Raw genomic sequence first — 16323 nt, 5'->3', positions numbered from 1 at the left:
GTTATTGACACTCATATTTATTGACACTCATAGTCATCATTAATCTATATTTTTAATTATTTATGAGCATATTGGTGTTTCCATTAATCAATTTGTGCTACTTTTAATGTACTTTTGTTTAAAATACCAATAAAAATAGGTCAATGAAGAGGGAAACATAGCTAGTGAGGAGAAATCGCTCTCATTTAGGGCTGGGCCGATAAACAATATCATATCGAATCGCAATAAAATTTATGTCGATAACGATGATACTCGATACTGATCCTAAGAGCCAATCACACAGCACAAATATGCAACAACAGGAATCTATAATTGTGTTGATATTAGAAATTCATAGAATATTTGATCGCTGAAAATAGATCATGCTGCATCACCCAGTATTGTTTAGCACGCTCGTTTCACTTTCCCGCCAGCAGTATCCTCTTTCACTCATGCTTGGGATACTCTTTTAAAAGTGGACCCATTAACAACTTATATCGAAATATATATTGTTATTGTTCAATGCAGAAAATAATTATTGATTGCATATCGCCAACCCTACTCTCAAGCTATTTGTATATTATGAGTTCTTTCATTTCCCTTCGGCTTCCTCCTTCCCTTATTTATCAGGGGTCGCCACAGCGGAATGACCCACCAACTATTCCAGCATAAGTTTTACACAGTGGATGCCCTTCCAGCTGCAACCCAGTACTGGGAAACACCCATACACGCTCATTCACACACTCATACACTACGGCCAATTTAGTTCATCAATTCCCCTGTAGTGCATGTGTTTGGACTGGGAAGGAAACCGGAGCACCCAGAGGAAACCCACACCAACACGGGGAGAACATGCAAACTCCACACAGAAAAGACTTGAACCGGCAACCTCTTGCTGTGAGGCGACAGTGCTAACCACTCAGCCACCATGTCACCTATTATAAGAGTTGTTTTTCCTAATTTACATATACACAAAGTTTTTTTACTGCCTATTTGTCAACTACCCACATGTCAAAACTGTCCGCTTGAGCAGGAGACTCCCGTCCCAACACTGAATCCTGAACGAAGAGGTCGTAGAATTTTGAGGAAGCCGTAGCGAGGTAGACTTTATGAGCAAACACTCTGTGGTGCTCCTGAAGGACCAGCAGAACATCAGCGCACAGCGGCTCCTCCAGAAGCCGGCCAGGATGCTCGTCTGTGGGGGACGGAGCCGGTGGGACGGTTATAACCGGAGGAGGAGGTTTGGGAGGCAGGAAGGGTGCTTGGAGAAGAGGCCGCTGGACGTCCCGCAGATGAGACTTCCAGAACTGCAGGTGGCGCCGCGAGATGAGGGCAGCGCGGATGGCATTATCAAACACGTCCTTCACCCCAAACTGAGCCACAACGCTGGTCTCGTAATACGGCACGCACAGCTCTTTGGCCACCTCACGGCCCTTCTCTGGTGGAAGAATCTCATTGGCTTTGATGGGTCTGGAGGAGAGGTGGATAGAGAAAAAGAATTGTTACGTTCCCAGTAAAAAGTAGAGGCAAAACACAGATAGGAACGAACAAATGAAGGAAGAGGGAAGAGTACCGCTTCCAGACCCAGAATCAAGTCAACACCTTCTTAATATTCTGATCACCATCAGGCAACCATTGATTTATTGTGTGATCAAACGAAATAGTAAATCTTACATTTTAAAGAAACAATACGAAACCAAAAATAATACCTCAGGATATGGGGGTCCAAAATAACAAACAAAACAGCCAATAACTAATTTAAGATAAACTAACTTACCTAACAACTAGGGGGGGTCACGATTTCGATTTTTAATCGAAATCTTTTGAAATTTATGCTCAATTTCGATTATCAAATCAAAAAATAGAATCGTCGATGCTGCCACGCCCCCATGTCACGTCAGCTTGGCTTGCCAAGCGGGAAAAAACAGGCTTGTTGAAGTGCTTGTTAAACTGCAGAAGCAGGAGACCCGTCGACAGAACTTAAACCCTCTCCTCTTTCAATGAAGTCGCCGGTGTGTAAGCATTTTGGATTTCCAGTGAGTTATGTTGACAATGTTCGTGTTGTCGACAAAAAAAAAAACAGAGTTTTGCAAGCTCTGCTATGTACGTATTACGTACGGTTCGTCCGATAGACAACACCGGCATCGCGATCCTCCGCCCGCCCCCGTTGCAAATCCGCTCGCGAAAAGTACACACTCAGGCCCTGTTTACACTGTCTTTGTTTTTAAATGGCATTTTAGAACGACAACGATTTGACATCCACAGTGGCGTGTAGCATTTCTGAGCAGCCCTCCTTCCTCTCTACCTCTGAAAATGCACATCACGTGACCACACAGACACAGACGCACACACAGCCTTGCGCTCCAGACAGCAGGTCCAGGCAGTCAGAGGACTGCTTCAATCTTTCACTCACTTGTACTTAGTCATTTTAGTGAACACCTCAGATACTGCTGGCTGGTTCCTGTTGGTTGTGGGTCTTTTTTACCGACGCCATTATAACGACACAGATCACTGTCTATTCACGAGTCCCGCAGAAAAAGTGATTGACAGGTGGTAATTATGTGTGTATCTTGCCTTTATTCATTTACTGTATGATTTGTTTATGGGTAAAACAAAGACCATGCAGGTCAGTAGTTTAAACGGTAGGCTACAAATAATTAATTGGTCATTAATGAATTAATTATTCATAATCAAAGATCGAATCGAATCGTGCCTTTAGAATCGAAAATGTAATCGAATCGAGGATTTGGAGGATCGTGACACCCTTACTAACAACATAAACATTCCCAAAAGAAAGAAAATACATATTACTTCCCTTTCTCCCTGCCTACCCACCAAAACAGGAGAAAAAGGTTTTAAAATAAAAGACACCCCACACCTTGCTCATACCAACCACTTAGTTCACATTATAAACATGAAACAAATAGAAGTCAGAAGCCCCAGGTATCTGAGACTGGAGCAGCTCAAGTGAGACATGTCGTCTCCCCTCTCCCTTGCCTCCTGGTCAGCTGCAGCCAGCTTTTATAGCCCAAACGACAGGGTCAAAATAAACCCACCATAAAGTCAGACGGATAAACAGAAAAGTAGGAAGTTTCCGGAACTACGTCATAGCATTAATATCATTGAAGAATTTTAAACTGATTATTTTTATTAATTATTTGAATGATTATAATGATTTTATAACCATTCATGACAACTGAACATGGGTTGCTCTACAAATCGTCAGCTTAGAATTATAAGGTTCTCTCTGCGTTCTGAATGATTTTGAGATATTGAGCTTCAAAGTTTTTGCAATCCATATAACAAACAGTATGTGTGTAACAGTTCACTTTCATACATTAACATTACAGAAACCCTCAAAGTACTTCAAATGTAAATTATCAAAGTTCTCTTACATTTGCAAATTTGAGTAAAATCGGGCACCAGGTTTGGTACCCAACCCTAGTTATGATGCGTTTAACGCTCCTCATAATCTTAAATCCTTAAAAGGCCATGAAACCCCCTCGTTTCAGCAGGGTGTTTTCACACCTCTACTTTGGAAAAAGTCAGAAAAGTGGGCGTGTCCAGCTCTGTTTAGGGGGGAGTGTCGGAGGAACTAAAGTGGGATGGTTGTGGGAGTGTCTATTTGGGCACGAGCTGAGTTTCAGAGTCAAAACACACACACACACAGGGGACAAAGTGTCGAATTATTTGCAAAATTATTAAATGGTGGACTTTAACTGCAGTTTGGCTCTTTCATTCAGGGAATTCATTCATGCCCCTCGCGACAAACAAGATATTTGATTAGAGGAGCTGCTCTAAGCGTGTATTTTTCATGCAATGTTTGATACCGCACGGCGAATGAGAGAAAAAAACCCTCCGCATTTTCCGGAAACTCAGATGCACATGACAGGTAGTGTCAGAAAGCCGCGTGTGTTATTCCGGTCACAAAATGCGGTGAAAATCCTACACGAGGTTAAAGTTTGGTTGTGGTGCTAACATGTTTACACTCGGTGCAATAGTTTGTTAGATATGAACAAACTGAATAAACAAAGAGCACTGGTCGCTCACTTACCAAATCTGTAGAGACAGGACAATCACCAGCAACTAGAGCCCCGTCTTTATTAAGAGAAGACTACAAGCGAATCCGCGTTTGCAGATGAGAACAGCTCTCAGGTAGGCAAGGCAAGGCAAGGCAAGGCAAGTTTATTTATATAGCACATTTCATACACAGTGGCAATTCAAAGTGCTTTACATAAACAGGAATAAAAAAAGACAAGTTTAGGAAAATAAAATGCAGACAATAAAAATTATTAAAAACAGATAAAAACAAATTAAAATGAGTTAAAATAGGTTATAAAAGAATGAAAAAGAAAACGAAAAACATAATAGTGCGATCTGTCGGACGCAGCACAGTGCTCATTCAGTAAAGGCACAGCTAAACAGATGTGTTTTCAGTCTTGATTTGAATGTGCCTAATGTTGGAGCACATCTGATCATTTCTGGAAGCTGATTCCAGCAGCGGGGGGCGTAGTGGCTGAAGGCAGATTCACCCTGCTTAGACTGAACTCTTGGAACTTCTAGTTTATATGATCCTAAAGATCTGAGTGATCTGTTAGGTTTGTATTCAGTGAGCATATCTGTAATGTATTGAGGTCCTTGGCCATTTAGTGATTTATAGACCAGTAATAATACTTTAAAATCTATTCTGAATGTAACTGGCAGCCAGTGTAGAGACCTGAGGACAGGTGTGATGTGCTCTGATTTCCTGCTTCTGGTCAGAATTCTGGCTGCAGCATTCTGGATGAGCTGCAAGTGTCTGACTGTCTTTTTGGGAAGGCCAGTGAGGAGTCCATTACAGTAATCCACCCTGCTACTGATAAAAGCATGAACAAGTTTCTCTAAATCTTCACTAGAAACAAAGCATCTGATTCTTGCTATGTTTTTGAGATGATAGTATGCTGATTTACTGACTGCTTTGACATGACTGTTGAAACTCAGATCTGACTCAAGAGTCACACCAAGATTCTTGACCTTATTTTTTGTCGTTTGACCTTTAGAGCCTAGGTACGCATTCACCTTGAGAACGTCATCTCTGTTCCCAAATGCAATGACTTCAGTTTTCTCTTTGTTTAACTGAAGAAAGTTTTGGCACATCCAATTTTTAATTTCATCAATACATTGGCAGAGGGTGTCAATGGGGCTGTAGTCATTAGGCAGTAAGGCTAGGTAGATCTGAGTGTCATCAGCATAGCTGTGGTAGGAGATTTGATTCTTTCTCATTATTTGGCTCAGAGGGAGCATGTAAAGGTTGAACAGGAGAGGTGCCAGAATCGAGCCTTGTGGGACTCCACATGTCATGGGTGTCCACCTCGACCTATGATCACCTATACTGACATAGTAACCTCTCCCTTCAAGGTAAGATCTGAACCATTTGAGGACTGTCCCAGACAGCCCAACCCAGTTTTCCAGCCTATCCAGAAGTATGCTGTGATCGACAGTGTCAAAAGCAGCACTGAGATCGAGCAATACCAGCACTGTTATTTTACCTGAATCTGTGTTTAGACGTATATCATTGATTATCTTTATAAGAGCGCTCTCTGTACTGTGATGTGCTCTGAAACCAGATTGAAAATTATCTAAACACCCCTTGAAGTTTAAGAACTTGTTAACCTGGTTGAAAACAACTTTTTCAATGATTTTGCCAATGAAAGGGAGATTTGAGATTGGCCTGTAATTGCTCAATAGGGTGTTATCCAGGTTGCTCTTCTTCAAGAGGGGTTTAACAACTGCAGTTTTAAGTGAGTTTGGAAAAATCCCTGAGAGAAGTGAATCATTTACCACTTTTAGAAGATCCATTTCTAAACAGGTAAACACCGTTTTGAAGAATGATGTGGGGAGCGTGTCAAGACTGCAGGTTGATGTTTTTATAATTTGCACCATCTCTTCTAAGATTTTACCGTTAATTGCCATGAAATCAGACATAATGTCTGACTTCTCAAGTTGTGGTTGAGTTTGTTTGATATTGACACAACTTGGCTGATTGGATGAGCTGATTGCCTTTCTGATATTATTGATCTTATCAGTAAAGAAATTAGCAAATTCATTACATTTGCTTACAGAGAGTAGCTCACTGGGAATCCGACTGGGGGGGTTTGTGAGCCTCTCTACTGTTGCAAAGAGTGTGCGAGCATTATTTACATTGTTGTTTATAAGGTTTGAAAAGAAAGTCTGTCTAGCAGTTTTTAGTTCCACATTAAAAGCCTGAAGACTGTCTTTATAGATATTGTAATGGACTACTAGTTTCGTCTTTCTCCACATACGCTCAGCTTTCCTGCATTGTCTTTTCTTCATTTGGACTGCTCTTGAGTTTCTCCAAGGGACTCTCTCTTTGCCAGTTCTCTTCCTAACTTTAACAGGAGCGATGTCATTTATTACATTTTCAATTTTAGAATTAAACAAATCAAGGAGAGAATCAACAGAGTCTGCAGATATACTTGGTGCCAGCGATATGGCCTTCATAAACTGCTCACTAGTGTTCTCATTTATGCATCTCTTTCTGACAGAGACAGATCTGTCTTTAATAGCTGGAGTGATCAATATATCAAAGAAAATACAGAAATGATCAGATAGTGCCACATCCTTAACAACAGTCGATGAAATGTGTAAACCCTTAGTTATAAGTAGATCAAGAGTGTGTCCACGATTGTGTGTGGGTCCTTGAACATGCTGAGTCAGATCAAAAGTGTTAAAAACAGTCATCAGTTCTTTTACAGCATTGATTTCTGGATTATCAATGTGAATATTAAAATCCCCAGCAATACTAAAATAATCATATTCAGATGTTACTAAGGTAAACAATAATCCTCCAAGTTATTGTTGTCGAGCGTCGCGACGTACACTGTTAATCCACACGTGACTCCAGATGAGCTCTCACAGAGAGAAAATGAAAACAAAACTTCACGGCAGCAAACTATAAAAGCAACACTTCACGCTTGTTTTGCCAACACAACGTGGCGTCTCTGTCGTGTAAACACTGTGACAGTAATGAATATTAATGAAGTTGCGGAATAGAGCATGCTGATTGGTTTGAACCAAGCTTTACTCATGCAATAATGCAACACACTCGGAGACGTAATAAGACTCACTCTGGCACAGACGTCCAGTCTGCACGCTGGAATACACGCTATTATCTCATGACCGTGACGCAGCTTCAAAAATTCGTTTGGAAGTACGAATTTGCTTGAAATAACGCAAAAACAACCAATTTACACTTTTTAGTGAGATATATGTGTCCTAATCATGTTTTTAGCAGTGTGGGACACATGTACGACTGTCAACAGCTCAAAACATGTGTTTTGGTGTTTCGTGACCCTTTAAAAGTCTTTAATATTTAGATTTGTTTTTTTAAAGAATGAACATTTCTATATATATATATATTCTATATATACATATATTCTATGTATTAAAGCATCTTTGAATCAGATTACAATAAATTAATTACCGATTACCAAGGTGTTTGTAATGCAGTGTGTATGGGGGCAGGACAGTAAATTTCATGTTATTCTCTCTTCTGGCTGCCGTTATCATTCTCACACAGTTTTTTTCCTTCTTCTGAAAGTCTTGATAACACCATCATGGAGTATTTCCTTTATTATTTCATCAATACTTCTGCTGCTGAGAAACCCGGAAATGTGTTGTTTTTCATGTTAGTAAATGCATTAACTAATACAAGCTTATTGTAAAGTGTTACGGATGTTTCTTTACCTTGCGAGTGGTCTCCGTGCCCTGTTAACGGCCTCCAGGTCAGCATATCGCAAGTCTAGCTGGCAGCCCACCAGGATGACCGGGGCACGAGGGCAGAAGTGTTTAATCTCTGGGTACCACATGGTCTTCACGTGAAACAGAGAATTCGGGTTGGCGATTGAGAAACACAGGACCACCACATCTGACCTGGAGCACAGACATAAGACAAAAAATCCTGTCAAGTGCTTTGAAATGTGCGTTTTTTTATTCGAAGTTTGATGTAATCTCAACTGACACATGAAGAGACTATAGGACAGGGTAGCTACTCCCCTTTTTATAAAACAGCCAATAGTGTTTGGTTTTTACCTCAGCTCTGCCAGTGTGAGGGGTTGAGCTTAAGCACATGAAATAAACAGCCAATGAGAAGGAGGCAGAGCATGTGAGACACTAGAGAGCATTTGATTGGTCAGAAGATTTGACGAGAAACTGAAGTGACAAACTGCAAGCTTTGGATGTTTATATCATGTTTACATCTTCTAAACACAAATTTTGTCAGTGTTTTGGAGAGACACAATATGCTTAAAACCAACATACTGATACTAAAATAAGATAAAAAAATATTTTAGTTTTACAGGACCTTTAATGTCCACAAGAGACAACGCTTCATGTCCAACTAGGCCTTTCACAAAAAAAAAAAAAATTGGATATACAATACCGGTCAAAAGTTTGGGGTCAGTAGGTTTTTTAAATGTTTTAAAATAAGCTTCTCCTGCTCACCAAGGCTGCATTTATTTCATCAAAAGTACAGAACAAATTATAAAATTGTGAAATGTTTTTGCACTATAAAATAACTGTTCAAAGGTAGTTTATCATTTAATTAAATAATTTATTCCAGTGATGTTAATAATGAATTTCCAGCTTTATTACTCCAGTTTTTAGTCACATGATCCTTCAGAAATCACAGTAATATTTATTATTATTGTTATTATGAATATTATTAATGCTAATAGAAATAAAAGCAATAATGACTGGAGTAATAATTTCATTTGAAACTACTAATAAATAAATATGTAATTTGTTTATTACTTATTGTAGATACAATTTTTTTTTTACATTTAATAAATGCCAACTTGATGAACAGAATAATTTTATTTAAATTATTACATTAAACTAATAATGAAAAACTGACCCCAAACTTTTGACCGGTATAGTGTATATTTCATATATATATATGGTAATATATTTATTTATATTTTAATATATATTTTCACAAAATGTATTATGATTATTATTGTCATTTTAAGACTTAAGATTTTATGCCATTACTTATATGATTACACAACAGCATAATAATCCAAATACATATATTGTACTCCTATTTGCATTATAAGTGACTAAAAAGTTTAGTTTTTAAGGTTAAATAATTTGATGAAGTTTTAATTGAAACTTTTAGCAGAGCAAGGATTTCGTTTTTTACAGTATTTTCTATTATGTTTTTCTTCTGGAGAAAACCTTTTTCTTTTAGTTTGATTAGAATAAAAAATATTTTAAAAAATTAAAAAACTGCTATGCTCAATATTATTATCTGTATTTTTTGTTGTACTTAAAGTACTGTTGTCCAATAACTTGACTAATTAACCTAGTAAAGTCTTTAAATGTCACTTTAAGCTGAATACTAGTATCTTAAAAAATAACTAGTAAAATTTTGTGCTGTCATCATGGCAAAGAAACATTCATTTATTTTCCTTCAGCTTAGTCTCTATTTCAGGGATTGCCACAGTGGAATGAACAGCCTACTATTCCAGCATATGTTTTACACAGTGGATGCCCTTCCAGCTGCAACCCAGTACTGGGAAACACCTATACACTCTCATTCACACAAACACACACTCATACACTACGGCCAATTTAGTTCATCCAATTCACCTGGGAAACCATTTCTTAGCAACAAACCTGCCTAAACGTTGTTGTCTGTAGCCACTAAATCAAAAAGTTATGAATTGAAATATGAAATGCACTCTCAGCTCACATCATTCAAAAGAAAAGGTCCACATTATCCCCCGATTATGTCAACAGACTGGACAGTTTTAGCAACTGGCTGATTGTAAAGCAGGGCTAAGCAAAATTGTTTCTACTTTAAAATAAATGTTCTCAACTCAAAGTAATACAACTTTACAATAAGTGCAATTGTTTGTATACAATACTTTATTGTTATTCTAATTTTCCACATTTGCAGTGCCTGTATTTTGGCATTTTTTTGCAGTCCACTTAGAATCCAAAATAGAAATTTAAATTTTATTTATTGGCATTGATTATTTTGAAACTCAAATGGCATTAACATGCCTGTGTTTTATTTCTGTGATAAATATGGCTGTCAAGCCAGGATCTTGATTTGGCTTATTGTGGGTTTGTTGTTTACATGAAGAAATCTGTGTTACAAGTTAAACAAAAATTCTAATAAACAATTATATTTTGAATTTAAATAGTTTTGTCTTGCGTTTACATTCATTTTACATTTGAATAGCCAAAATTACAAGTTTCAGTCTTTTTAATGTGATTAATCGTGAATAATAAAAAAAGTGTGATTAATTAGTTAATTATTCGATTGACAGCACTACTAAAAACACAACTGACTTCCACAGCAGGAAAAACTAATAATACAGCAGTCAATGGTTACAGGCTTTCAACATTTTTCAAAATATCTCACTTTGCATTACACTGACTATAGCATCATTACAACCAAATTATTTTTTATTCAAATTTACAACAAAACGGCCCTCAAACGCACCTGCCGTAAGCGAAGCGGCGATCCTTGTGGTGATCTCCAAATGTATCCCATAATCGAAGAGACACGCTCACGTCATCCACTACATCTCTAGAGCGCTCCAGAACCTACAGAGACAAGCACACACATTTATGAGCTCGTTTTAATGAAATCTGAGATATGAGAGATTTATGAAATTTAAGTTAAACAATTTACCCCACATCTACACTAATAGAGATATAGACATGTGCCGGTATTCAAAAATACTATATATTACTTATAAATAATTAAATTCTGTCACATATTTTAGTATGATTAACATAATAACTAATAAATGTTAGAAACACAAAAATGACTAAATGTCTTGATAAATGTTAAGGTAAAAGCCCAGACCTCCTGGCACACTCTGTACTGGTCAATGGCCCAGACTGTGGGCACGTGTGTGGCCAGTAGCTGGTACTGAGTAAGTGTGGCATTGCATGCTCTGGCACAGATCAGACGTGTTTTTCCCACAGCGTTGTCTCCAACCACCACACATTTAATGGTCTCTACATTCGGCCTCTCATAGTCCATGTCAGTATCTGTAAACTGAGACCTAAAGGAAATGGATAGACACAGATAACACTCATTTCAACTCAAAACTGCATTTTCTTTCACTTTTTACTCGTCACAAACCACTTTGAGTTTCTTTGTTTTCTGTTGAATCCAAAAGAAGATATCTTGAAAAATGCTGAAAGCCTGTAACCACTGACTTCCATTGTGTTTGTTTTTCCGGCTATGGAGGTCACAGGGTTCAACGGTAAGGATATTTTCTACTGGCCAGATTGGACCAGTGGTTCAGATTGTTACTTGCCCTGCCAAAGTTTTCACTGGCCCCACAAAAAATAAAAAAAATAAAAAAACAGCAAATTCTTAGCCACATATTTTAAATAATGTGCCAAAAAATAATGCCTGTGAATCTAGAACTTAAATATTTAAAAAATGTTAAAATATTTAGCAGTAAAATAAAGTAGTATCACTTTATTTTTTTCATTGTTAGAACGTTAGAAACAGACATTTTCTATTAGCCTCATAATTTGATGCTGCCGTCTCTTCACTGTACTGGTTTTTACCAGGTTGTGGAAAAAATAACGTGCTCACAGCATCCAATCAGATAAAATGAACCAAAAAACAATATGGTGTTTAAAACTTCATAGAAAAGGTAACATTCAAAGACTTAAAACAAATTGTTTCTCGATTTTATATCTTTTTATATACAAAACAAAAAAAACGGTTTCCCTCATCATATAAGTAGACTCAGAAACTACAACTGAAGCCTACGGACACTGTCTAGCTAGGGCGCTCACTACTTCTTGAAACACAACCTTCACCCTGAACTTATGTAATAGGCTACTCGTGTCCTGCTTCAAAGGCCAATTATTGTAGCTTTCGCGAAATCTTACCTAAGTGAACTGAAGGGATGCATCGGGTTGGCAGCCGTTTGTGATTTTATAGATGAGGAAGGTGAAGATGATGAGGGTAAAATGCGCGATGGATGCGCCGTGCACCTGAAGCAAATCTGGAAAACACTTCATTTTCCCGGCGGAGAAGCGGAGGATACACGATAATGTCAGCGTAGTTTACCTCAGGCAAAGCAAAGCTAACCCATGCTAGCAGAAGCAAGCTCTGGTTACCGAGCTCCTACCAACAAAACACACTTATGAACCGAGCAGAAAAGCGCGACGCTTGGAGATTTCGGATTCGTGACATTCCCGGTGTTCCTCGATTTCTCTTCCGCGTCTGACGCAGCGCGCGCGCACACACACATAGCAGAACGGGAAAGAGCAGTGAACATATCATTTCCATAAGCCTCATGACTACCAACCTGATGCCATCTCCTGCAGTTTATGTTTTTTATTCAAGTTTTTTTTTATTGTTTTGCTTTGATACATGACAGAATAAAACAAAAACATAAACTGCATGTAGCTATGTACAGCTGAAGTCTAAATTATTCGCCCTCCTGTGAGTTTTTATTTTCAAAAATTTCCCAAATGATGTTTAACTGAGCAAGGAATTTTTCACAGTATTTCCCACAATATTTTTTTCTTCTGGAGAAAGTCTTATTTGTTTTATTTCAGCTAGAATAAAAGCAGTTCTTAATTTTTCAAAAGGTCAATATTATTAGCCCTGTGTATGGTCAACACCGTGCTCCATAGCACTACAGTGCACAGTGTGCAATGACCACGCTAATGAACGAATTGGATAAACACATCCACAAGGTGTGGAAGCACACATGTGCTACTTTGAAAACGCAGCACTCAGGTGTGCAGGTGAGTTTACCTGTATTCATGAAAAATAGAAGGAGCTAAAAGAAGAATGAGAGGAGGTAGAGGAAGAGGAGGTAGAGAAGGACTTGAAGAGTTGATAGAACCTGAACAAAGAAGACGAGGACCAAATTTGACTAAAGAAATCAGTGCCACACTTATTGACCATGTTATCAACCATGGACTGACACTGATGGAAGCTGGACAAAGAGTTCAAGCAAATCTCAGCAGAAATACTGAAATAAATACTTGAAATCTTCAGTCTGCACTATCAGTGTTGTGCAGTGCTTGATCAGTTTATAGTAGGCCTATTTGTGTACATTCTCGCTATATCTCAAACTAATCATGAGGAAGGGGTTTGTCACTATTTTGTTTTCTCATCGAAATGATCCCTTACATAACAATGTCTGCCCAAAAATCTAGCACATGCTATTTACTAAAATTAGTTTTTTTTTTTTTTTTTTTTTTTTTTTTAATGAATGTGTTTTATTTATCACAGCAGTGTGAAACTGTCTGCAATAGTGTCGGATCTTTGTGGACTGTGTTGGATAAATAAAAACTGATATAATTTTTACAAATATGTGTAAATGTTTTCACTAAAGTGTTTTGACTAAAGTGTCATTTGCAAACAATCTAGGAATTCTGCAAATTGAGTGTGCTGTTTGAATAATTGTGATTATATTTAGAAAAAAAGAACCGGGTTTTCAAAATTGTTTGTAAACAATTGAAAAAAACTGTAACTGTAGTATTATTAACTATAGTGAACTGTAATCAATACTGTAGTATAGGCTAGCTTTGTGTGTACTACAGTAAATTGTGGTGTATGTGATAGCACAGCAACTGTAGAATTACCACAACAGATTAATTCAAGTCCTTTACTATAGTATGGTTCCAAAACACGACAGTCTTTACTATAAATGTAATCCGACTCAAATAAATACGACAGTAAATGCTACTATATAGTGTTTTTCAACCATGTAGTTGAAGAAATACACTAATTATCTATACTTCATTTCACATTACACCGTTTCACAACCATGCCAATAATAATATCAGCTGCTGGAGATGACAGGAACAATACACTTATTAACTTGGGTGTCTTAAAGGGACAGTTCACACAAAAATGAAAAAGTCTGATAGAGTTGACTGATAATAATGACTGTTTAACATTGTCATGTAGTCCGAGAGTCAAGATTATTAAAAAAATTTAAGCCATATGATGTGTGTGTGTGTTTTAGTCATTCACATTATTCAGTAAAGTAACAAACAGGAGGGTGTGTGTGTGTGTGTGTGTGTGTGTGTGTGTGTGTGTGTGTGTGTGTGTGTGTGTGTGTGTGTGTGTGTGTGTGTGAACAAAGGTAATAAAACTGAAATAGCTGCGTCTCCAGGCCCCCCCATCCACAAAACCATGAGCTTTGATCATTATCAACGTAATTAACCCTTTAGGGGTGGAAATTTCTGGAAGCTAATGAAATTCATCATGGAAAACACATCACTTCCTTTAAAGCCTTTCCGAGAGATCCGCTGATTAGACGTGGACAAACGCTTCTTCATCACATTTAGCATTGCAAATGGTGGGAACGGACATTTAAATCAACAACATCCCATACGGGAAGCTGATATATAGCTGTATATAAACACATATATATATATATACAATAATAGCTAATATATGTGAACATACATGTACATATTTGCTATTCCAATGGCTGAAAAGAAAATGTAAACAGAAATTTTTGCAATATTTTAAATAAATAAAAAACATTTTTTTTTACATGTGAAATCTAAACATGAACTTGTCATACATGTAATTTGCATATATATTGTCATAGATCTGATTTCTACATGATATGATATGGTATAAGCCTGTACAGTGTAAATGGACTAGCCGCTTTTATTTCAGTTTAGGTTGCACCAGTGCTGAGTTATAGGTACCATGCAGGTAGCTTAAGTTTGATCACTAATTGTTGCTATGATATCTTGCACAGCTAACTTGCTCTGGCGCTGGATATTCTGCTCATGTTCTGTATATGTTTAGGTTTTGTTGAGGTTATGTTTTGGTTATGTTCAGGTTATGTTTAGTTACATTAAGTTTATGTTTAGGTCATGTTCTGTTTATGTTGAGGTTATGTTGAGGTTATGTTTAGGTTATGTTCAGGCTATGTTCAGGTTATGTTCAGTTTATGTTTAGTTACATTAAATTTATGTTCAGGTCATGTTTTGTTTGTTTAGGTTCAGGTCATGTTCTGTTTATGTTTAGGTTATGTTGAGGATATGTTTTGGTTATGTTCAGTTTATATTTAGGTTATGTTCAGGTTATGTTCAGTTTATGTTTAGTTACAATAAGTTTATGTTTAGGTCATGTTCTGTTTATGTTTAGGTTATATTGAGGTTATGTTTTGGTCATGTTCTGTTCATTTTTAGGTTATGTTCTGTTTATGTTTAGGTTATGTTCAGGTTATGCTTGTTTATGTTTAGTTTATGTTTAGGTACATTCAGTTTATGTTCAGGTCATGTTCTGTTCATGTTTAGGTTATGTTCTGTTTATGTTTAGGTTATGTTCAGGTTATGCTTGTTTATGTTTAGTTTATGTTTAGGTACATTCAGTTTATGTTCAGGTTATGTTCTGTTTATGTTTAGGTTATGTTGATTTTATGTCGTTTATGTTCTGGTTGTGCTCGGTTTATGTTTATGTTATGTTCAGTTTATGTATTGGCTTTGTTAAATCTATGTTCAGGTTATATTCAGTTTATGTTTAGGTTATATCAGTTTATGTTCAGTTTTTTGTTCAGATTACATTCAGTTTATGCTCAGGTTATGTTTAGGTTACATTCAGTTCATATTTAGGATGTGTTTAAGTTATGTTCATTTTATATCTGGTTTATGTTCTGGTTATGTTTGGTTTATGTTCATGTTACATTCAGTTTATGTTAAGTTTATGTTTAGGTTATGTTCAGGTTATATTTGGGGTATGTTCAGGTTATGTTCTAGTGACTTTCTGTTTATGTTTAGGTTATGTTATGTTCAGTTTGTTTAGGTTATGTTCAGGTTGTTTTTGTTATGTTCAGTTTATGTTAAGGTTACATTCAGTTTATGTATAGTATATGTTTAGTTTATGCTCAGGTTGTGCTTAGGTCATATTCATTTTATGTCTGGTTATTGTTCTGGTTATGTTTGGTTTATGTTCAAGTTACATTCAGTTTATGTATTGGTTATGTTCAGTTTATGTTTAGGTTATGTTCAGTCTACGATCTGATTATGTTCAGATTATTTTTTATAATTATTCAGGTTATGTTCAAATCATGTTCAGTTTATGTTTAAGGTCAATTTAATTTATGTTCAGTTTGTGTTTGGTTATGTTTGACTTATGTTCAGGTTATTTTTCGTTTATGTTCAGACTGTTTGCATAATGTTCAGCTATGTTTAGATTATGTTCAGTTTGTTTGTGTTATATGCAGTTTATGTTCCGGTTAAGTTCAGTTTATGTTCACGATTGTTCAGGTTATGTTCAAGGTATGTTCAGATTATGGTTAGGTTAAATTTAGTTCATGT

General features: G+C 36.8%; 1 protein-coding gene across 11 annotated transcripts in view; it reads right to left on the bottom strand.

The window, feature by feature from the left end:
• The window catches only part of rhobtb2b (Rho related BTB domain containing 2b), a 29955-nt gene extending 17706 nt beyond the window's left edge, over positions 1-12249 (bottom strand). For 9 of the 11 annotated variants that reach the window (XR_015501520.1, XR_015501519.1, XR_015501518.1 and 6 more), the window contains exons 1-5: positions 11911-12249; positions 10862-11063; positions 10493-10596; positions 7726-7911; positions 988-1449 (exon numbers count right to left, since the gene is read on the bottom strand). Coding sequence is in view for 3 of the 11 variants with exons in the window: in XM_087271371.1 (XP_087127497.1) it covers positions 988-1449; positions 7726-7911; positions 10493-10596; positions 10862-11063; positions 11911-11933 (977 nt within the window). In the remaining 8 variants the exon portion in view is untranslated. Of the gene's footprint in view, positions 1-987; positions 1450-4033; positions 4156-7725; positions 7912-10492; positions 10597-10861; positions 11064-11910 lie in introns of those variants that run through there. The other 2 variants (XM_087271375.1, XM_087271373.1) reach the window with 2 other exon arrangements.
• Between the last annotated feature and the right edge of the window lie 4074 nt (positions 12250-16323).

Source organism: Danio rerio, chromosome 10 (assembly GCF_052040795.2).
Source record: "Danio rerio strain M-AB ecotype USA chromosome 10, GRCz13ab, whole genome shotgun sequence".
NCBI lineage: Eukaryota > Metazoa > Chordata > Actinopteri > Cypriniformes > Danionidae > Danio > Danio rerio.
Note: the sequence above shows the minus strand (reverse complement) of the source record. Positions and strands in the feature narration are given on the sequence as shown.